Source organism: Xiphophorus hellerii, chromosome 1 (genome assembly GCF_003331165.1).
Source record: "Xiphophorus hellerii strain 12219 chromosome 1, Xiphophorus_hellerii-4.1, whole genome shotgun sequence".
Classification (NCBI taxonomy): domain Eukaryota; kingdom Metazoa; phylum Chordata; class Actinopteri; order Cyprinodontiformes; family Poeciliidae; genus Xiphophorus; species Xiphophorus hellerii.
Window position 1 is genome coordinate 12,721,341 of NC_045672.1, and position 24,182 is coordinate 12,745,522.

Sequence of the window (24,182 nt, forward strand, 5' to 3'; positions counted from 1 at the left end):
TAATTTAAAAACACCATCATAACAAGAAGTCTCCAATTAGATGGTGCACTCAAAATTGAAAATCAGAATGCCTCCTCAGGTTGTGGCATGCAGTTGTTTTGTGTGTGCTTTTTCTTAAATAATCATAAAAAGTAAAGCACTATTTCTCTGTAGACTTCATGTAAAAATGTGCAAATTGCCTCCATTTCATGGACTTGATTAACGTGTTAGTGTCTGCATTGTATTTAGTGCAATCTGCTTTGTGAATCCAGAGCAGAAACTAAGAAAATACAACTGCAAAAACTTGGTGAAGTTTCTCAGGCTTTTATCTAAATTGTAGTTCTTAATCATGTTTAAAAATGATAAAGAACTCATCAATAATAAAGTAAGATATTAAATCATGTCTAAGAGTGTTCATCAATTGCTTGTATGTCTGTTTGTCTTTCAGACCTTACATATGCATGGGTCTTCAATGAGTATCCATACTTTGTTCAGCAAGACAATCGGCGATTTGTCTCCCAGCAGACGGGAAACCTTTACATAGCTAAGGTGGAGCCCTCTGATGTGGGGAACTACACATGTGTGGTGATGAACAGCATCACAAAAGGCAAGGTTCAGAGCTCGCCCACATCTCTGATCCTCAGGACAGACGGTAAGATGCTGCAAACGTTCATGACATTCAACAATTAAAAAAAAAAATTTTATTATTATTATTGATGTCTCTTTTGTCACCAGATTATCAAAGAACTCTTTTTGTTGCCCATTTCTGCATTTAAGTCCCTACGTCCCAGCAGCTTGTCGTACACAGTTGGTTTTCAACAAACAAATTCCCCAAATCTCCCCCTGTGCTGACTTAGCCTCCTCATAATTTGCGTTCCCCTTTAAAGACCTTCCCCCTGCTTTCACATGAATTTTCAGGATTGTTCTGTTCCCTGATATGGTTTCATAGAAAGAGTGAATAAAGATTGCCTCAGATGAATTAAACATGAGTCATATGTCACTGGACCATTACATTGAGTGTTCTGGTGGCTCAACCAGTTAGTTTCCACTCAGTGTACTGTACATGTAGCTGCATAAATTTAAATCCTATTGCATCACTGTCTGATCCCCGTCTTCTGCGCCTTTCCCTGAATAATGATATAAACAATAAAACTGCCCACTCAAGCTTTGAAATAATAGATAAGAAGCTGCTGACTGAAAAAAACAAGACATTAATTCCCCCCCCTCCCGCGCTGCGTTTTGAATTATTCCTCGCTGGCTCTGCACAACATCCAGTGACTGTACATTTAAGTGATGTGCTGCTAAGAGTATGCTCATTAGAGAATGTTTGTTCATTTTGTCTTTTATTTGTCCTTAGTGTCATTGCTTGAACCTTTGTGCCAGTAGCATTGTAGGTAAGTCATAAATAATAGAAGACTGAGCAGGTTCTTGTGCTTGCTCCTTACAGGAGTGATGGGCGAATACGAGCCAAAAATAGAAGTTAATTTTCCAGATAATGTACCTTCTTCGAAAGGATCAACAGTTACTCTGGAGTGCTTCGCCCTTGGGAAGTAAGTCGAATTCCTTGAAGAGTGTTTTCAGGTTTCCTTTGCCCATCATTCCAGACGACAAACCTTCAGGTTTAAAAAAATAAATAAATAAAAACATCCTCTGGTAATTATATTTCTCAGTGTGTGGAGTGGGGGAAAAAAAGTCATGATTGGTTTTAAAACTCATGCTGAAAAGCTTTTATTTTTTTTTCATGGTTGGATTGGGTTTAATCTGAACCATTCATCCACAAAAATACACAAAGGACGCTTTTATAGTCCATCAAATGCTTCATTATCGCTGGATTGTTACAACCTGAGCTAAGGTTTGCCTACTTTTTCTGCTGCAGCCCCGTTCCAGAAATCACCTGGAGGAGGGCTAACGGAGTCCCATTTCCCAGCAAAGTCAAAATGAAGTATTCAAATGCAGTGCTGGAGATCCCGAGCTTCCAACAGGACGATACAGGAGGGTACGAGTGTGTGGCGGAGAACAAAATGGGAAGAAACACAGCTACTGGTCGACTGGCTTTTTACGGTATGTGATTTTTATTTGCTTTTTTTCAAGAAACACATCTGTTACCATCAGTAAGGCTATTAAGAAATGTACATATTTGCACAAATATTTAATTCATGTATTCATGCAGTTTTATGCAGTGTTTGCATGCAGAAGTTTGTATGTAATATGAACAGAATTTGAAGTTTCACAATGAAACTTCAGCAAAAACCTCAAAAAGGACCTGAAAAACATCATATCCCAGCTCTTCAGATAAAAAAATGCGTAAATATCAACAAAGAAATGCCAGATACTGGGCTAAAAAGAACCCAAAGTCTCAGCATAACCTTTGAAATATTAAGAAATTTTGAAGAGGTTTTATTCAAAACCCATTTTAAACTACAAAAACGTCCTGCTCATTGAAAATATGTTTCTCAAAGTTTAATTATTGTGTTTAATTTATGGACATCCTTGTAAAGCAACACACATGAGAAATTCGATTATGAATCATTTTCATATTTAAACAAAACATTTGTTCTCCTACTGTACATAATTCTTTGGGGGAGTTTTGTGGTGACGTCTTTTGTTTAAATCATTTACCTCGACAGGGGAGTTTTTTTCGCACGTACATTTTTAAAGAGCTCATATAATAAATATTTACAGGTTTGGCGGTTAGCTGTGCTGCCTCGTAGCAAGATGGTCTTTCTGGTTCTAGTCTTGGATGTGTGGCTTTTGTGTTTAAGTTTGCATGCTCCCGCTTATGAATGTATGAGATGTTCAGCTGTTTTTTTGTTTTTTAAAATATAGTAGCGTGAGAAACATGGGAATTTTATTGTTGTTAGAGCGTAATTAGAGATAATTTAAAAAAGACGTCTGCTCGGTTTTAATATTTTTGTTATTTTATTGCGTTGCTATTGTTCTATTTAAAATTTGCCCCCTTGGCTCATTCCGGCTGCTGCGTTTTTCTGTGAATTCATTACAGAAGCGAAAATGACACCTGTGACATTGGAACTGACAGCATGCTTGGCGCCTGCAAAGGAGCTGTGCTTATTATGAGCGCTGCATTCTTCCCATAAAAAAATACAATAAAAAGTGAAAAAACAACAGAAAAAAATCTGAAAAGTTGTGCATATGTAATGCTGGAAGTTATGTGCAGGGGTGATGGGTTTTTTTACACACACTTAAGGTGACAGGTTGGGGTGGGTGGCGATGTCGTGTGCACTCTACCAGTGGTGAGAAGTTTTACGCTTTGTGGTTCAGTGTTTAATGGTAATCTTGTGTTGCCACAGGCTCATGAAACATTTGAGTGATGAAATATTCAATCGTTTCTCTCTTCCCCCACCCCCTTAAGGACAAGCCCATCCTGTTTGAGCTGCCAATCTGTGCTTCCTTTGAACTATTTGGGAAGCGGCATACTTAATGGCCCGGTGCCGCTTCCTTAAAAAGAGCCCTCCGCTGGGTTCTTGTGAGATATTTCATAAGAGGGGTATTTCTGTGTCCTCAGCCAAGCCTCAGTGGATCCAGACCATGAAGGACACGGCAATGGCCATAGAGGAGAGACTGCACTGGGAGTGCCGGGCCAACGGAAAGCCCAAACCCTCCTACGCTTGGCTGAAGAATGGCCAGCAACTCCTCTCAGAGGTAAATCACCGCCGTCTAAAAGCGTTTCATTTTAAATACTTAATCTGCAGCCGCGGCTCAGCAATTTTATTCAGAGAAGTGCGGCGTGAGAGCTTGTTGTCGATTTTTCCAGCGTGTTGGATGAGAGTGTAAACATCTCGCGAAGGTGTGCCAGTGATGAGACTTGGATTTCGCTGGGGCTGGTTCAGCTTCACCTTGGCAGATTACAGCGTCTTAGAGAGTGGATCAGTCGAGTTCCCAAGAGATGGCTCCATTTCATTTGAATGGAGTCGAGAGTTGTTTTTCATTATTCATGGTGCATGTTTAAGCTCCTTGAGATTTAGGGACAATGGGCTTAATCTACTGTGAAATATACTATATGGGACTGCACACCTCAGTCCAAACCACAAAAGACATGCACGCACGTCTGGCATATTCTCAGCTCAGTTGTTTTAAACTTGGCTGATTTTAACTGGCTGCTGAAAGTACTTTTTTTTTTGTTTTGTTTTATGACCCTTAATAAAACAGACACACTGTGTCTGGCGGTATGTCACTGCCAGACACACTGAATTACACAGCAAATATAATTAGTTTTTAAATCATTATTAAAGAGGCATTCTTAAATGTCACTCTATATTTTCTTGGCATCTTAATATCTCATAAGAAAAAAAGAATCTGCATTGCCTTGCAGAAGTATTTGTACCAATTTAGCTTTTAATATTTTACAAGTATAAACTTCATTGTATTTTACTGGGATTTCACGTGATTTACGAACACAGTGTCGCGCATTGCTAATGGAAGGAAATGAAATGGAACTTTAGAATTGTGATGTGCTTTGCAATCATCCCCCCTTACTTTCTAACCCCTTTGTAAAATGTTTATTTTATGCAATAAACTAAACATTTTCACTCACCTGTATGGTGTATGGTCCATGAACCATTTGTTGTGTTGCTTTTTAGCATATCTTGGCAATTTGATCTTCATTTTAAAAAAGGTATTTAAAAAAACAATAAATAAGTGGTTATTTGATTTTTGTTTTAAATAGTTTCTCCTTGTCAGTGTCAAAAAGGACAAGTAAAATCTTTTAAAAAACTATTTTATATTTTGGATAATAAAAATGAAAATGACTTTAAAACAGAAGTGTGGCTTGATATTATAGAAATGAATGCATCTCATTCCAGCATAGTAATTTAGCCACATTGAAAGCTATTGGAAATATCTTTGTAGATACAGTATTTTTATATTGATTTAGATTTAAATTGCATTCTTTATTCTTTTCATCTATATTTTAGTTATCACATAACTGACTGAATGCCCACACACTTAGAAATTAAACCAATGCCATTTCACTAGCATGACATGCTTCCTATAGATTAGTAACTTTACTTTTTGGTCATTTGTATGTAAAATATTCACATTCAGCTGCCTAAAAATAGTCTTATTTTTAGGTTCCACTCAATATTAAAACTGGCCTTGCAATGTTGAAGAATTTTGTAGCCTTCTCAGCATCAGCATCTTAGAAAAGCCATATTTCTGTGTGCATTGTTTTTGCCAAAGACCAGGAGAACAATACTCTAACTCACATGTGTCAAACTCAAGGCCTGGGGGCTAAATTTGGTCCACTGTAACTTTTACGTAACCTTCTAGATTCAAAATTACATCAATATTTCCCTCCAGTTTTTCACAAATCTGCAAAACTCGTGCTAAATTCACACAAAATCAACTTTTTTCTGATCTTACAGACAAATTTTGCTTAAGTGACTGTTGCCTCAGCCTTACTTGATGCCAAGTTGTAGTCCATGACTGATACGGCGATTATTAAAAGGTCACATTTAACGTCATACATAAGCGCAAATATTGCAAAAATTACTTAGAAATATTTCTGAATTAGCACCACAAAATCTGTGATTTTGATTTAAAAAAAACACAAGTAATTGCAAAATCCTGGATAGACATTCAATATTATTTCATTTTAAGAAACACTTATTGAATGCTGAAACCAACTATTTATTGATATTTTAATAGTTCCTATCTATACATTTTGCCACAATCGGCCCTTTAAGAACATTCAGATTTTTGATATGGCCCAAAAAGAAAATGAGTTTGGCATCCCTGCTCTAATGTTTTATAAAAATGCAAATTTTGTTAGTCAGTCATCTAAAGAAAAAATCTAATAAAATATATTATACTAACCCTAACTGCAACACTTAATGGCTGTAAATACTTTGGCAAGAAACTATGCATTCAGTTCAAATGCACAGCATGTGATACTGGGAAACACACAACATGTGTTTATCCCTCTCACTCATAGTTTTTGGTTTAAGGATCCATGGCAACAACAGCAGCCTTGAGATTTCCAAATAATTCCTACAAGCCTGGTACACCTTTCATTTGGAAGCATTGTCCAGTGTTCTTGGCAGAAATACTTTAGCTGTACCAGATGGGATGGGGAGTTGTAGTGCCGAGCCGTGTTCAGGTCTCTCCAGAGCTCTTGGTTCAGATCCATTTCTCACTGGGTAATCCCAGAATAGTTCTAGATCTTTCCTGAAGCGGCGTTTTGTGTCATCTTACTCCAACGTCAGTATGTTGGCTCGTTCAAATGTAAACCACAGATCATAAGCACTCTGCCCTTTACCCTGACTTGTTTCCCACTTCCTCTTGCCGAGATATGTTCCCAGAAGATGCTGCTTTCTTTACTCTGGTTAGTGATGGTACTGATAAAATGATGCTCAGTGATTTTCTTTTTGCTGAAAGTATTGAAGAAAAAAAAACAAGCTTAGTCCAATCTTTGTTACATCAGTCAGAGGATTTGGCTTCACCTGGTCTGAGATTCTGTTGGCCGTCTTGTTTCTTTCAGTAAGTAATGGCTTCTGTCTGTCACTCTACGATAAAGCCGTTATTGACCGATTGTTGCTCTGATTGTTTTCTCATCTCTACAAAGAAACTGGTGTCATTCACACTGACCAAAGGCTTGTTAGTTAGCTGCTGATCCAGACCCTTTATTCCTGTGTATTACACCGCACTGGCCCTCCAAAACAAAATAATTTTTTCTTCCACAGATTTGTGCCCAGAAACAATTTTATTTCACCTTCTGAAACTTCTTTTCTGTCTCATATATTCTAGCATTTATGAGACTCTATCCTGTCCTATTATGCTGGTTTTCAAAAAGCATTAAAACATAGGATTTCATATCATAATTCTGTCAGCAATGAACAATGAATTTTGTCTTTTTTTAATTCAGTTTTATTATGTTGTAAAACTTAATACCATGGAAATGTATAATTTATTGTGGATTTGTTGTATTTTTTAAAAGGAATAAAGTAGCTTGAGCAAGCATAGCCAATGCTAGATAGGTAGATTATACATATTTTTGTAAATGTACAGTTTGTGCTGATTAGTTGCTACAGGTAACTATGAGGTGCATTTCTTGTTGCTGCTGAAAGTTGAATAAACTAAGCATGCTTTTATTAAGAACAATGTACACACAGAACTTAAAAGGAATAAAAACAGCACTATCTTGATTTAATCTGCAAATGCCGGCAATGTTTTTGAAAATCTGCTGTTTACCAACATTTATCAGAGTGTGACATGCAAAAGCAAAAGCTACCTTTAACTCTCAAGCAATAATTACTTTCTTTCATCCCTGTCTTCACAGGACAGGATCCACGTGGAGGATGGGGTCCTTACGGTGTCGCCGCTCACGCTATCTGATGCTGGCATGTACCAGTGTGTGGCTGAGAACAAACACGGCGTCATATATTTTGCGGCCGAACTAATGGTTTTAGGTAGGATGACATTTATCTCCTAAATCCCCAAATCATTGTTACCAAAAGAATCTAAAGGTCATCTTACTGTCTTTCTTAAAGGTTGTATGGCTTAGTGGATAGAGGGGTCAAATGAGGATGATTTTGTGGTGTCAAACGCATTTATATTTATTCTTCTTTCTTCTGACTGTCTTTCTAGTGCCTTACAAAATTATTTTTCCCTCTAAAATTATTTTTTTTTTCATATATTGTCACATTACAACCATAAACCTTTATGGGGATTTTATGTGCTAGACTAACACAAAAGTGAAGCATTATCGTGAAGTGTTGTTGATGTAGTACCTTCAGAAGTCACCGAAATACTAAACAGAGTAGTGAGAAGTTGCTATGGTGATTCAGAAGGAGCTGTGGAGACTCATAGTTCAGGTGGAAAAAAAAATCTGTTGACAGGACAACTATAATTTGTTGGCTTCTCAGATCTGACCTCAATTGAAGAAACAAAACAAAAAGAAACAAAAAGTCATTGTTGTACTATGTCGCACATTATTTGGCCTACAAAACTCTTATTTGTTGAAGAACTAACTGTGCATGTCACCCTAAAACATGGCAGTGATAGCTTCATGCTCTGGAATACTTTTGTCTATAACATAGATAGGAAACCTGCGTCCTGCCAATGGAAGAATAACCAGAAGTAAACACAGTTATCCTCTAAGAAAACATCTTAGAGGTTGCAAAAGACATTCACCAGGAGAACAACTCTAAACTCTTCCTCGACTGGAGAGTTGCTATTTACTGATGCTTTCTGTAACGTTTGACTGTGATTAATGTGTTATGTAGACAAATTTTCAGCCTTAATCTGTTCAAATCTGTTAAAGAAATTGAAGAAATACCCTAAATACCTGAAAAAATTAAATGGGTGCGAATACTTTTGCGTACATTAATGTAACCGGGATAAACAACAAACTTCCATCATCTACAAAGTTACATTTTTACACAGAATTGCTTTGTAATTTTTTATGCATTACTTTAACTGATGCCTTTATTCATTGCGACTCAAGCAAGAGAAAATAAAACTCACAGCATTGTTACTCTCCGTATCCATTCCATTCCCATTACAAATAATTAAAGCATCTGTCTCCATCGCTTCAACATTTATTGATTTTCACAGATTGAATTACAGAGTGCTTCAAATGCCTTGTGAGATCTCCTGCAGTCTTGTGCTAAAAGACAGTTTGCTTTCACCCCCACCACCATCAGCTTCTCCTCCGGACTTCACGGGGAATGTCCTCAGAGCTTTGCTCAAAGCCAAAGCTGGAACAACGGTGATGCTGGACTGCAAGCCCCAGGCCTACCCAACAGCAAGCATTTTATGGAAGAAGGGAAACCTTCCTATCCACACCAACGACAGGTAATCACAGCAACTAGTTAGCAGTCGTCCATGGGAATGTAATTAGGACAGCACTGGCATTTATTCCCACACTCTGCTCTCTTGATCTGATCAATAGTAACTCCAGCTACAAACAGCGATTAACTGTAAGATCCTCATGCAAGTGTGGAGCACAGAAAAAAATGAAATCAGTGTTTATGCATTGATTAAATGTTGATTAAACAAGTTCCAGCTGAAGGAAATAATTTACCTACAGTTTATAAAGACACCTAACGTTTTTCCCCTCCTTTTCTGACCTTAGATTAGACTTTCTTCCCTACCAGAAGTTTAAGTTGCTTAAAAGAAGCTTGACTTTGTATCCTAACCATATTTTAAAATTGGCCTCCATCTCTTTAAGTACCTCCAGTACAATAATCCTTCTTTATCCATTTATGTTGTTTATAACCATTATTTGGAGCATTTTAGTTTGTATAATAAGCTCAGCAGATGCTTAGTTCCACCAGGTGTTTTAAGTGCTGCTGCTAGTCTGGTGGAGCTGAGTGGGGAGTGGTACTCTGTGGGGCGGGAGGGAAAAAGGAGAGAAAACCATCCGCAATGTGAAAGTAGCTGGATCATGTGTGGATGTTTTACTGCAAGAGTCACTAGAGTTTATCTTGCGGACAAATGGGTCTGAAATATAACAATAACTTTAACCACATCACTAAATTAACTACAAAGGAACTCAAAAGACAGCAAAGCTAGCCATTACAAAGCCTTCATCCCAGTCATTTAGAAGATTTGCTCTCAGAGCTGAAAAGGTAGATGTGAGCAAGGCGCCCTTCAAACTTGATGTCCCATCAGCAAAAATGGGCCAAAATTCCAGCAAAGAGTCGTGAAAAGGTAGAATAAGGATACACAATTCATTCCGAGCCATATAGCTTAAAAAGAAGTGTTATTTTGTCACCTAAGCTTCCACAGACCATTAAAAGGCAAACTAAGCTTAGCGTATAGGTATTTATGTAAACTTCATCATTACAGTAATATGATAAAACAATATTGACCTAAAACAAAGTTTATTCAAATTGTATGTTTATACATCTAGTTTTCAGCTTTATGTTGTTGCTGTCTGTGTTTGCCTCCACCTGCACAGGATCACTCTTTCTCCAGATGGAACTTTGAGGCTGGCCAATGTGAGCAAGTCGGACGCAGGCAGCTACACGTGCTTCGCCAGGAACAGATTTGGGATGTCAAGCACAACTGGAAGGCTCCTGGTTACAGGTGAACTGCGCTGTTAAATAGCACCCCACTTAGTAAGCACAATTCACTGCTCGGTGTGCGTCAGCACAAGAAGGAGCTGCTGCATTTAGGTCATTCACCAATTGCAACCTTTTACATTTTGCTCTCTGAATTGTGTTTAGCAGAAAGCATTTTTGCATACTTTGGCAAAAAGCTGAAATTTTTTTTTTTCTTCTTGCATAATCAAACGTGCTCTGCGACTCGAAAAGGCTTGTCTTTCAGGGGTTTTGTGAGGCTGCAATAATCCACTCGGAACGTATTTGACAAAGTACTTGAACACTGTTTTCCTCAAAGCAGCTGAAACAACCAATTTACTGCAGCAAATGAAAGTGCCTTGAGTGGAAGCAGTGAAAGCATTAGTGAGGTGGTGTCACAGATGCTGTTATTGTTGAACATGCGTTTCTCTTTTTTTTCTTTTCGCCTCTGGAGTGGCAGCTTAGTGTTCTCCGGGTTTCTTATTGGTTTTGTTAATGTGCTGAATGATATTGTCTGCCGCTATAATCGCCAAGGCCAGTTATTTCTATAGATGACTTGAGTATTCATCATCGACACAAACCAGTCAGTGATGCTCGGCTCTGACCGAGACATTGATTCTTTACCAGCGACTTTTCTCCTTGACATTCAGCGTAAAGTAAAGATGTAAGAGTACAAGTTCTCTTCCTTTGTGCTCCCCCTTCTTTCTCTGATTTCCTCACTTTCATTATCTTGCCTTTTTGAAGCTCAGAGGACTTCTCTAAATGATTGCTTTAGTGTACTTTAAAGCGGCGCTCCTCGTTTCCCGTACTAGATCTACACCGGAGCCTGTTATGTGCGGTTTTATCTGATCAGCAGCGCATTGCAATTTCCATCAGGATTTCAGAAGATTATACAATCTGTGTCATCCTATTACCCATTTTAGAGGCAGCAGGCTGCATGTAATCACACAGTATTTGACTGGGACCTTTCTGTGCAAAGACAACATGGCTAAGCCTGTGACTCACTGTTGTACAGAGCTTGTTTTCCAGAAAGTGTTGCATCTCTGCTTCTGTTTTCAGTGAAATCAACAAAAGGTCTGCTTTTCTGTTTGCACTGAAACACCTTGTTTATTGTTAAAGTCTGGCAGACTTTATGTTTTTTTTTTGTTTTTTTTTTATGGCAGATCCAACCAGAATCATTCAGGGACCAGTGGACCTGGAGATTATTGTAGGGGAGAGCATCGTGTTGCCCTGCCAGGTGGCCAGTGATCCTGTCCTGGATGTGTCTTTCTCCTGGGCATTTAATGGACAGCTCATCACCAAGGGAGATGGCCACTTCGAGCTTGTAGGCGGCGTGAGTGACCCTTACTCATACATAGAAGTGTACTAATCAGATATTTTGAGTTATTCTTTAAAAACCCTAATGAACTAAATATATCTTATTTTTTCACCGAATTAGCTTCAGTGTTAAAGTAGTTGTAGAATTTGACTTGCACCAGTTCTTTGTGTTTCCACTACCATAGGCAATGTCCTCAGCATGCAGTAGTGGTTTCGTAGCTTAGCTGAGCCAGAGAAACAAAGTATCATTGAAAAATGGAGGTGGGGTTATAAAGACTGACAACCAATCAGATGTTAAGCATCGTATTTAAAACTCCTGGATTAGTTTCGTTTTTTGGACGGATAATTTTGGACAAAAAAAATAGACAATATCTAACTAAACTGAAAACAACATTTCTCTTGTTTTCCTCCTGTTTATTCTTGACACATCAAAAAATATGCCCCTAATACTTTCTAGGAAACAACGCACACTGGTGGGGTCTTGTCAGAAGCAATTCTGTTCAATGTTTCTGAATTGAAAACAAACACTGGTCTCATTACATTCCAGTTTCTCTAGCTGTTCTTCTTCTGTTTTACTCTGGTGACTCTTCTTCTTTTGTTGTGTAGCAGCACCGGTTGTGGTTGGATAGTTGTTCAAAATGGATAAGAAAAGAAATGAAAAATCTGTATTTGACCCAAAATCATTGTAAGGAAAATTGCCAAAAAAACATGTTGTCTGGCAGGTCAATTTCTCGTGAGATTAGCTACTCTAGCCCTGCATGAAAATATGCAGAATGATTTATAGCTAATATTTTAAAGTTGTGTAAAACAATTACGTAGTGGACATTTTAGGGTAGCCTATGGTAAATGTGTTTTGATGTAGTAAGTTATTTACTACACTTTACCTGCTGACATGACTGGACAACTCCACTTGGCCAAAATCCAAAGATCTTTTTTGATGCTTTGGAGAACGGCATGTGCTTTCCTCTGATTTCCCTAATCAAAATTTAGGTCATTCAGTAGCGCTCACAGCTGCTCTTTTATACTGAAGCACCATTTGAAGTCAATTGTTAAACACCTATCAGCGTCGTCAAATAGTGCTAAGAAAAGCTGTGTTAAACTGCTAGCATCAATCAGAGACTAGCTAGTCAGAGGCCAGCCAGTGTTATGATCATCCACAGAGATTCAAATTAAAACAGATACAGATGCATGCATTAATTGGGTGTGAAAGTATTGACTGAGTGACAGATAGCTCCCAGGTGACAGGAAGTACATTTAATCTAAGCTAAAAGCTAAGCATCAGACATAGTTAAGCACTGGAGCCAATTTTGTGGAAAAACACTATTTCCTTTCTGACATAAGCGGTCAATTATAACTTATATTAGAAGAAGAGGCTACGTCCACTCTGTGAGGGAGAGAGCATTTGCTGGAAAACAGGTTTTTAGAATTTTAAAATCAAGACAAAATGATTCGGGGGAGACATTTTGAACTGCGTTTTCAGCAAGGCCTGGTTTTAACTTTTACCATTAAGACGGAGATGCAGAATGACACGGTAAAACCGTAAACTGAAGAGATCTTTCATTGCCACTTCTGTTAGACTGATAAATTCCTGTTTGAGAGGACTCTGCTGATTCTCCCCGCTTTTGTTCTACACTGAAAATTTATGAAGATTTTTGCATTTTTCTTGTTTCTTTCGTTTTCTCTTTTTTAATGTGTGTATTTGCAAATTGCTTTTCAAGGACATTAAAGTCCAGCTGGATTGAACTGAAATTACATTAGTTTAGCAATCATGATTAGAAGAGTTAGCATTACAAACTTTAAACAGAACCCTTTATGTTTATTTCCTAAAAGGTTAAACATTTTGAGTTTATATCCATTTTTATGTTTAGGTCCCCTGTTACCTGCTGATGCCAGCTCAAAGTCATTAAACCTGTTTGCCATTTCAATGAAACTTTTCTCTCAGTTGCCACATTTTATTTAAAACAGTTTTAGTAGTTCCAATTTAAAACCTTTCCAAAGATTTAATAAGACCTTTATGTTCTAAATTTAAGACTTAAATTATGAAGAATTAGTAAGCTAATTAGGTTATTCAACAAGTTAAGTAAGTAATCAATTTATTTTGATGCTTTTGACTCTAGCAAATAACTTTATTGCTTTTGCGTTTAACTTACCTAAACACCTTCAACACAGTAGCAAGCATACATGCCCCTCATGAAGCTGGTGGTGGATAATATTTTAAGAATGTTTTCATTTCAGTTTATTAAATAAACCACAGTGCAGATTTCTTTCACAGGTTTGCTGGAATGGCTAAATATCAGTGCATTTGACCTGGCCATGTCAAAGCAGAATTCATTGGAAAAAATATTTTTCTAGGCCAGCAAGAAATTAATTTGTATTTCAAAACATGAAATGAGGTCGAACTGAAGAGGCAACCAACACAAATCTAAGATAACTCTGATAATTAATAGCTTGATTCCTTTAAAACCTCACATAATGCCTGTTCAAACACCGAGGTGAAACTCAACCAGTTCTTGAAAGGTTCTTGGGTCTCCCATTTTTAATGTGCAAATGGGCACACCTTTCACTCCATCTCTACCATTAAGCTAAAAAAACGACCAGCTTACGAGCCTACAATGAATTTCTTGGAAGTATTAACAGTGGCCAGTATTGCTGTGGCCAGTTTGATATCATTCATTTTGCAACTTTAAATGTCTCCTCTGAGGCATAAAAAACCAGCGTGGTTAGGTGAAAATCTGTGGAAGGAAGTCCAAATAGATTATTGAAGTCCTATGTGCTTTCAATTGTATTTCTGTGAATGGAAACAAGTCTGTCCCTGTGCTGAAATGCAATTCCCATATAAAAGTCATTATGTAGGTAATGTGCCAGGTGTTCAGCCATTGTGACAGGTGGAAATCACTTTAAGTAGTCTTCTTCAACTCCAGCTCAGTCTCAGCTCAGCTCATCTGCTTTTTAATAAGCCCAGGTTCGCCTTGAATCCTGCTTTGACATGGCCTGCTGCACAGCCTCGCGTAACAGGAAGCGGATGCACATCATTAGACGTGTCTTCTGAAGGAATCAAAGCGTGGCAAACACTCAAATGACAAAACATTTTCTGTACGTCTTCGCACCCTTGAGACCAGCCATTCTTTCCACCTGCGTCTCACTGACAGCGTTCTTATCCGAATAGCGCGTCCTTACCCAGAAATACCAGAATGTCTTCACTCCAAAGAGATTATCAACTAAACTTTGCTGCTTTGGGGAGTTTAATTTCCATAATTAAACCACGTTGGGTCTGCTGCCATATTTCCTTGTTTTGCTGCCAATGTCAGTAGAACAATTTCACCAGTAATTTACCGTTCACTGCTTTCGGGTGTTCTCTTAGATGAGAAGGTAGACGGTCTGTTTTTCCTATGAGTGTGGAGGAACTGCCTGAATTGTTGCTTTTTTTCCAATACTTTTTTGCAACATATCTTTGAAGGGCAGATGATGACCTTTTGAAATATTGTAAAAAAAAAAAAAAAAGCTGCAACCTTGTCAGCAAAAGAAACAAGTCTTTATAAACACTTTTTGGGGAGTAGTTTTTGATCTCGCTTTTTATTTCAGCTACCTGTGATCTGCTCTGACCACGCTTAGTTCAACATCACTCCCTCTCAAAACCTGCAAATATTCACGGCTCTGCTATTTACTGCAGCTTATACATACTTCAGTACTTTCTTTAATGAGCTGCCCCGGGGTCTGTTATCTCTCATGCTACATAAAGCCCTCTCTCCTCCTTAGCAGAGAACAGCCGGAGATCTGATGATCAGAAACATTCAGCTTTACCACGCCGGCAAATATATCTGCGTTGTGGACACAGACGTGGAGAGCCTGTCAGCCGTAGCTGTATTGATTGTAAAAGGTAAGAAAACCTTCCCTCTGCTTGGCACTCTCTAATTAAAACAGGGCTTGCAGCCAGGATTTTTAATTGGTTCCTTTTTTTAAAAGGAAAAGAAATATCAAATTCCAGTCTTTATTGCAAAGTTGATGATTGATTTAACTTAAATAGAAATTATTTCTTTAGCTTGTAGCAGGTGCCAAAAGGTGAGTTTCCTTTTCAGGTACCTGTTTCACGAGCCAGGATATTTCTTATCCACTTGCAGAAATTTACCCCAGACAGCGATCCTGTAGTGCTAGTACTGCTTTCGTTATCACTCTGAGCTTTGTAAAGGGAAGATGCTAATCTATTTGAATTTGGAAAACATTTTTTCAGCAACCTGTAAAGGTTGCTTTGGCCATCTGTGGTGACAGGAGGTAAATTCAATGGTCAATATTCAAGGGTTTAAAGTATTTACATTTTGCACCATGTGTTAAGGCACTAATAAAAAATAACTGCAACCCTTCAGAAATGAGTGTCAACAACAGATTTTACATTTAAATGACAAATGGTAATGATGCACAAGTTGAATGTTTATTTGAGACGGATTTAAGTTAAGGATCATCTGTAAATCAACTTAAGGTCATTTTGTAGAGTGGGACCACTGTTTAAAATAATCTGCAGGTTTTATAACATCAGGCTGTAAACCCAATCAATGGTTCCCTTTAAATTCAGTACATGTTAGAGGTTTAAATGGGTTTTAGATTAACTTTGCAAAAGGCTTCATTTTTCTTTGGACATTTGACATTCCTCGGCTAAGGTGAGGAGCATTGACTTCCAGCATCAGCCGAGATAACGTTCATAAAGTAGTAGTGGAAACACAGACTGCAAAAAGCCCGGGAGACATTGAGAGTTCAATCTTAAGGGTAATTAATGGTATTTTTAAATATAAATATGAAATATCAAAGTTCAATGTTTGAAAAACCCAGGATCAGAAGTACCAATGATGTATTGAGTTTTGTATTTCAGAATTCCAAGTTAAATAAAGATGTTAAATAAATAATTGCATGCATATAGATCTCTGACTTTGAAATTGGTATTGTGGTCAATCTCTAGTTCAGATTCAGTGTGTTGTTAAAATATTGTAAGAGTTATATCAAGCCCCTTTTTAGCCGCACTTCAGATAAATTGTATTTTGTTAAAGCACATTGTACCTGAAAGGACTTTTAGTATTTCAATGCAGAGAATAGAAACTCATATTATTTAGCCTGGTCACTGAGCACAACAAATAGCACATTTCACAGATTTTCCAACTTGAACTCAGCATAATATATTCCCATACCTGAGTTATGACTTCTGAGACAAATGAAATGCAGCTTAAGTTTGGGGGATAAAAGTTCAGCATAGCATAATGGAAAATCTTCTAAAGTAATGGAAAGATTTAGGAGGTTTTCCAAACTGCAGACTTTCAGGGCATCTGGGTTTTTCAACTTAAATTGACTTGCATTGGTTTTGTGATTGCACGTGTTTCTTCAAAGTTATTCTGAAAATCATGGGAATACATAGTTTTCCTTGTCTGTTTATATTTAATAACAACTTGTTATTTTCACTCACATGTATTTTCAAAGCAGTTTAAAATTTTAAGAACAATAACAATTAATATTTTACACTTCTTTGTTTCTCTGCCTCCTTTTAATGACTAATATCCAATATTGAGTGTAACGAATGTACCTGGCAGCAGAATGTGTTTGAAGAGGATCTTGTTGTTGTTCATGTAGTATGCATTTCTCCAAAGAGACAGCTGTGGAAAGCCACACTTGGCAGAACAAAATAACTTTTGCTAAGAGGAGTCACAGCTTCTGTTTTAAGGAGGGGCCGTGCTTTAATGCAGGGACGAGAAGAGATTGTTGTTTCCGGCTCAGATCAATAGCAGCCTTGCAAATTGACACAACGCAAATGTGCTAAATGTCAGATGAGGTGAGGGATGATCTCGGTGTCAGGATTTGAAAAGGTTGGATCCATAACTTTATCTTGTAAGTATACTTACCATTCATACTATTCAGCCTGGCATGTTAAAGATATTTTAAGGCAAATTCGCAGTAATGAGCGGTGAGAAGTAAGGCAAAAATAAATAAATAAATTCTTGCTTTTCAAGTCGAAGCAGGAACATGGCAGGGAGAATAGATTGGCCTAGAACTGACTGGAAACAAACTTGACTGTGACTCAGACTGTGCATTATTTACACTTCCTGCTCACGGCAGCTGTCACGGATGTCTCACAGTTTGGATTGAATAGCTTCAAAAAAGGCGTGAAGCTAGAGTTAGAGAGCCAGCCATGGGAAGGAGGATATGTCTTTATTTCATCACTGCAGACCTTTAACAAAATGGCAGAGGCTGCATGCATGTATGCCGAATGCACATGTTGGCCTGCTTCCATCACCTGTGTGAGCCACAGGGGAATAAAAACGGAAGAAAAAAAACCAACATCAATTCATTAATAGGTTTACACGTAGCTGCACGGACTATTTTTAATATTTTTATCAGCTCTTTTGTAAGCTTATGCATACAAACTTCTCAGAGGGTCAAAATAAATGTGCGAGCGAAATGATTCACTCGGCAGAGTGGTTTGAGATGAGTCATGCATTTAATATGTTGATTCTTCTCAAAGTTGTGCTTTATTTTGTCTTCAAACACTAAAGCAATTGAAAGATTCTGAGAAACGCATCTGGAGAATGCTGTCCTGTGAAAATTAATCACTTGAAGATTTGATTGTGTCACGGTATAGTTTTTTTGTAGAGGATCCCGAGTGCAGAGACTTATTGCAGAGCAGAGCCTTTAATAATAATAATAATAATAATAATAATAATAATAAACAAAACAACACTCCCAAAGATGAAAACGGGACATGAAGTGAAGAGTGACAACAGGCATCGCGACAGACGTAGTAATTGGGAAAGTAATGGGAGGAACAGTGAGGAACAATGTGAAGTGATGAGATTATATATACTGAGGGAGAGGTGGAACTGACAAAGCAACCAGAAGAACTAATCAGAGGCAAATGGAAACAGCTCAGGGAGAGTGCAGACGTAGGGGGAATCAGGAGATAGATGACAGCTGTGAATGGGAGCAAACTGGCAGGCAGTGGGGAGGTTAAATAATAAACACAGACAGGCTGAACTGGGGTTCAAAGCAGCAACAAATCAATGGGGGAAAAGAATCAAGCACAGCAAAATCTGAACTCAAAAAGAACAGAACATAATAATAAATACACTAAGTATGAAGGAATGAACAGATACAGAAATACCTTGAAAGCAATCCTGATGAACTGAATAGAATTAGGCCTGTTGACCAAAAACAAAGAATCAGAAACATAAATGAAACCCAAACACCAACAAATCCTAACATTACCTTTGTCCAACATTTAGACAGCAGTGACCAATTATGTAATCTTTGCATCTGAATGCAAGGATTTTCTAGCCCATTTCCTCATTCCTGTTTGCATAAATACCACTTTTATCTAATTATGTTTTATTTTTAAGAACTATGTGTAGGATGATGCAAGAAGAACAAAGTATTTTTTCCTAGCCTTCCTGCTGTGAGCGTGTGTGAGAGAGCAGTCACAGAGAAGGTTTTTTCAATTGAACGCAAAAATAAAATGACTATATATTAGCTTAATTAACTAAAGAAAACCTGCAAAGGCTTCCAGATCCATTCAAATGTCTCTCACTATGGGACAGAAGGATACACAGTCATGGGGAAAACTGCTACAGTTGAAGACAGTCATTGACACCCTTCACAATAAGGGTGAACCACAAAAGGTGTTAAGTTGCACAAAATTCGAGACCAAACTTCAGCTTTTAAAAGAGAACAAACACAGCTTTACTTAACATTTGCAAATGGAGAAAACATACAAAGCTCACATCTCAGTGAGAATCGGATGAGTTCTGACTTGGGGCTGAACGTCCCCTCATTTACATAGGATACATCACACATTACTTAGTCACACCCCCTGGCTCAAGTGTCAGGTAAAAATCTATACGTTACTTATCTGTAAGTTTCAGTCGAGCAGGGTTGCATACACATTCACGGCTCAACTTTAGGTGTTTCTCCAAAAAGACCTCTCTGCTGATGGCTAAACAGATACTAGTAACTGAACTTCTACAAACTAGGCTTATCACCTTAGCCATGTCTCACATTTCTAACTGCTGAACACCCTGTTCTTCACTTATTTGAGGAGGGTCAGAAGAGCATATGTCCTGTTGAGCTGCAACTGAGTTAAAACCTTTAATAAAAACATCATAAATTGTACATTCAAATTTATTTAAACTTTGTTACTAAATTGTTCCTTCACAAAGGGTGTTAATGGGCTCTGACTTCAATTGTCTATCAATTATTTGGGTAATTCCTTTAGCTATGTCTGGTTTTGTCGTTTACATTGTAAGTTTTAGGTAACGCTGTTTGGGTCTTCGCAAAACATTCCACTTCTTTTACCGCCTCAGAGCCTAGATTGCATTTTGTTTTCCATCTCTGTTGAGTCATCCATTCTACTTTGCTCCACTTGACTGAATCAGAGCAAATAATATTTTGCTTCACAGCTCACAGTGCAGTCTCGTGCTTTTGAGCACTTGACAAAGAATACTCTAAAGAACTATAATTTCCTTACACCCTCTTAAAATTTTATTCTCTCAAAGAGATCTCAAAGCCTGATGAGTCTTTTTTTTAATCCCTCCTTTTGAATAATTTGACTCAGCTTGAGGGCTGCTGATGAATGTATGGTTATATTATATGCTGATGCAGTAAACCACCTGGCAGACTACCTATTTACAAAAAAGAAATGGAAAAAGGGTCATCTCACTGACCTTCACTTCTTTTGTTTACACGTTAAATAAAAAGATTCATTAAGAACCCCCTGAATGGTATTGATGATCATTGAAAAGAAAGATCTAATTGAGGTTATACCTACTCCTTCCTATTGAAATAAAAGGCAATTACATTTGTTCAGTTTTTATTAGCTAGAACAAGCTGCTGTGTTTAAGGCAGCATTTGCATTACAGATGCATGAACTTCAGATTGAGAGATGTTAATTAGCTTTGCAGTATCACTTGATTTGGGAGGTAGATGTTGAATTATAGCTAAACATTCATGCTATAAGTCAACATCTATGTGAACGATAAATGTGAAATAAATTATATGCCACCTGTCTAGCCTTGTAAGCAACTGAAGATGTAGTTTACGTCAGTACTTACCGATTTGTGAAGCGCCAATAGCAATTCTTTTGTGTCAATGCTAATTTCAAGCTGGTGTGATGCTGTAACCATCGTATCTCTTGCAAACAGCTTTTAATAAAAGCAGACTATGTTTTTAAAAAGATGGTTATTAATAATTTGACTGTAAGTACATTTATAGTAAGTAAACTTTTGACTTTTTTTTATTCAAAACTGACATTACTGAGATTCTTATTGCTGGTACATTAGAAATCTACGAATGATGAAATCCTCTTGGCTACTGTCAGAAGGTTTTGTGTATAAGGTATGTTGCAGCTTAACTGTTTTATCTTTTTAATCTTTTTTTGCAGACGCAAGACCACAAAAGTCAGACATATGGCATGAGTTCTTTTGAATTTAAAATAAAGTGCAGGTCAGTTCAAGATAAGGCCTGATTTACAATTAGATGTGTTAAATTGTTAAATTATCCTTTCATTTTATGGTCACTATAGAGTTTAATTTAGGAAACCTTCTTGACTTAAACGGTCATTAATTATTCTTATTAGGAGCAGAGGTGGTGTTAGAGAAGAGTCACTGCGCTGGATGCAGCTCTACTCTAAGAAATCATTGTAGGCTATTAATAAAACATTGAAAAAATGATTTCAGAGCAGCCATTTTTAGCCTGTCTTTCAAACATTTTGTTCATGATTTGTGAGGCTAGCATGTCTAGTTGGGAAAAAGCAGTTAGTGCTTTCGCTAGTAGTGGATATTCATGGACCGGAAAGAAATCAGACTTTTTAACGTAACAGTGAGATCGCGTTGTCACTACAAATAATACACAAAATCATTTTTCACTGTCTAAAATAAAATCCAACTAAGGTTTTGGGGTTTAGGTCAATCAATACTACCAAAATCATTGCTGTTTGGTAAATGGTGACATAATGAGAGCAACAACTTTCTTTCTATTCAAAAGTTTACATCAGTTTCTGTTCTCTTTTTCTTTTTATTTCCCCATGATGTTACAGAAGAAAGAAATGTATTTGACATGTTTCCTTAAAAACATCCACAGGTTGGCCTTTAAGCAACTCTATATAGGCTGTAAATTAATCAAAAGTTTAAAACTTTTAAAGAGAGTAGGATAAACTTTCTATGACATCTTGTGAATGGAAATAATTTTTGGTAATCCTGACCGTTCCAAGATAAGATTTAATGTCAGGTATCAAGAAAGGAAAGGTCATAGGATCAAGGCGGTGCAGTTAAATTTTAGGGAAAAAAAGTGAAATTATTCTCGCATGTAAGCCTTTCCAAATGCAATCAAAAACTACTGACTTTCTTGCCAAAGTAAATGAAAGCTCATTCATTAACCCAGTGGCAACAACTCATGGAGCTTATCAGTCGTAATCATTTTCTATTTTGATTATTACAGTTTGAGTAAATCAATAAACAACACATGTTGCCCTTTGTAGTCACAGCAAATGCGATTGCCAGTGTTATTTGCACATTTCTTTGTATAATCCTCTATTTTAGTCATGTTTCAGAGTGTGATTTTCAGTCTTGTTTTTGGTCCCCTCCCCTCGCCGCACTGAAGGTCACTGATAATCGCGTCTGACACAAAAGGCTCTTGAGTGATCATCCGGGTGCTTGTTTTCCACAATAGCAGCAGTTAATGCTTCAGGATGATGCCTCACAAACACTCCTCCGGATGAGGAGGACAGCGATGGAGAAGGTCGCTGTGTAAAGATAACATCGTGGTCAACAACATTCAAACCATTTGGAGGACGCTCCTCGCTATAGTTTGACAGCTGCATCCCCATCGTGGCCCTGAAAAAAAAAAAAAAAAAAAAGAGGCACGTCAGTCACTCTATTCCGTTGAGATTTATCATTGTTTCACCACTCTGATATTCAGGACTGACAAGAGAGAGTGTACATTTCACAAAGTTGGGTGAGATTCAAATCAAATCAGCATAATTTTGCCGTCTGTCTGCGCCAAGTGAGAAATAAAGACCTAGACTGACACTCGTCTCTCCATGTTAATGAGAGATCATTGAAACGCTCCAGGGAGACATCGCTGCATCCTGTTGCCTTCAGCCAACCAAATATAATTAAGAGGATAAGGAATTGATCCTTGATTGTCTGGCCCATTAATATGTATTAATGAGGCCAGCATATTAAAGTTTTTTTTGTTTTTTTTGTTATTGAGAGCCACTAATGAGTTTTATAGTGATCAATATTTCTAAAGCCACAGCTTTAAGGGTAAATATTTGTGGGCAGTACTATAAAGGTGTAAGCTGTAGATCAGCTGTTACTCATTGAAGATCACTATTTTGGTTTTCTTTTACCCAGATTGTTAAGGATCAAGTTGATAATTAAAATGTTTAGCTTAAAATTAGAAGCCGTTCCTCTGAGCAGAGTTGATAGCATTTTTTTTATTATTATTCTCAGTATTCAGCAGTCTGACTCACTGTTCTCCAGTGGTCCATTATTTCTGATGAGCTAACACATCCAATAAAACAGGGAGCTAAAGTAAAACATCACACCGCTTAATTGGTGGGATAATTCAAATAAATGATAAAACTTTGGCTCCTCGGGGCTGCGAGGGGTCCCGTCTTCATCTTTTAGCTTTTAATTTGACTCCCCTCTCCTCCGCTGTTTCAATCGATCCATTACCTGGGAGGACCATGGAAGGCAGGGATTACATGTTGGGGGGGAAAAGAGGAGGATAAATCCTGAATTAACTTTTAATTTCTCGTGACGGGCGCCGCTCTGGAGCCGCGGAGCATTACAGTTTGGGTTTGAATGTGTGTTTTCTGACTATTGTTTGCGGTTGCTCGCATTTTTTTCCTCGCAGAATGTGGAAACACACCCCACACCCTTGTGCTGGAGAGCCGTCGTCTGTGCATATTCTGCAATGTGCGACTTCCTCACGGTGTCTGTTCCCTGTGTTTGAGCCAGGCCCTCCCAGCCCCCCGGAATCAGTGACTGTGGAGGAGGTGACAGACAGCACGGCCCAGCTGGCATGGAGCCCCGGCAGAGACAACGGCAGCCCCATTACCAGCTACATCATCCAGACAAAAACTCCATTTACTGTGGGCTGGCAGCGAGTCAATACAGGTATAATATTTGCATCTTAAAGCATATTAATTGATGTGTAATATGCCTGTAAAACTCATTTTATGACGTTTCAAATTCTTTTCTATCATGAAGCCGCATTTAATGTATGTGCACATGACTACCTTAAATTCAATTGCCATTCCACCTGAGTCATCAATTTTTAGCTGGTATTTCCTTCTTGTTTCTCGAATAAAGTGAATGTAATCAAGTAATTTCATGAAAAAGAAGTCAATAAAAAGCAAGCATTCTTTAGGGTAAAATGAGCCCTTCGTATGTGGGATGTTTAAAGTTTTGTGCACTCAACGTCCTCTAACTCCTTTAGCATCTTCACCAAAACTTAGTGAGAGTGGAGACCAAGAGCAGAGTAGATTTCTGCCAAGTTCACACGACTTTAATCTTAAAAAAGCATCTTTACAGTTCTTTGCAAAGGCTCCTAAATTGACCTTTAAAGCATCATGATGTATACATTAAATGAAATCTGACAAAGAATTTGAAAGTTATTTACACCACGCAAATAAATCAATGTACAATAAAAAAATGTCAATAAATACAGACTACAAAAGTGAGAAAGAAGGAACAAAAATAGAGTACATTGGTTTAAGTAAATACAGAAAATGAAAAAATTTCAAACTAAATGAGAATTCTTTTTAGATGGAATATTTTGCACAATACATGCCTTATGAAGGCATTTATTTATTTC

At 37.7% G+C, this 24,182-nt stretch overlaps 1 protein-coding gene across 1 annotated transcript in view; it reads left to right on the forward strand.

The window, feature by feature from the left end:
• cntn3a.2 (contactin 3a, tandem duplicate 2) overlaps window positions 1-24,182 on the forward strand; it is a 62,180-nt gene that overhangs the window by 17,865 nt on the left and 20,133 nt on the right. The window contains 10 exon segments of the mRNA XM_032572222.1: window positions 428-631; window positions 1,427-1,529; window positions 1,856-2,040; window positions 3,503-3,639; window positions 7,274-7,403; window positions 8,640-8,790; window positions 9,899-10,026; window positions 11,183-11,352; window positions 15,093-15,213; window positions 23,324-23,482. Of these exon segments, the coding sequence (XP_032428113.1) occupies window positions 428-631; window positions 1,427-1,529; window positions 1,856-2,040; window positions 3,503-3,639; window positions 7,274-7,403; window positions 8,640-8,790; window positions 9,899-10,026; window positions 11,183-11,352; window positions 15,093-15,213; window positions 23,324-23,482 (1,488 nt within the window).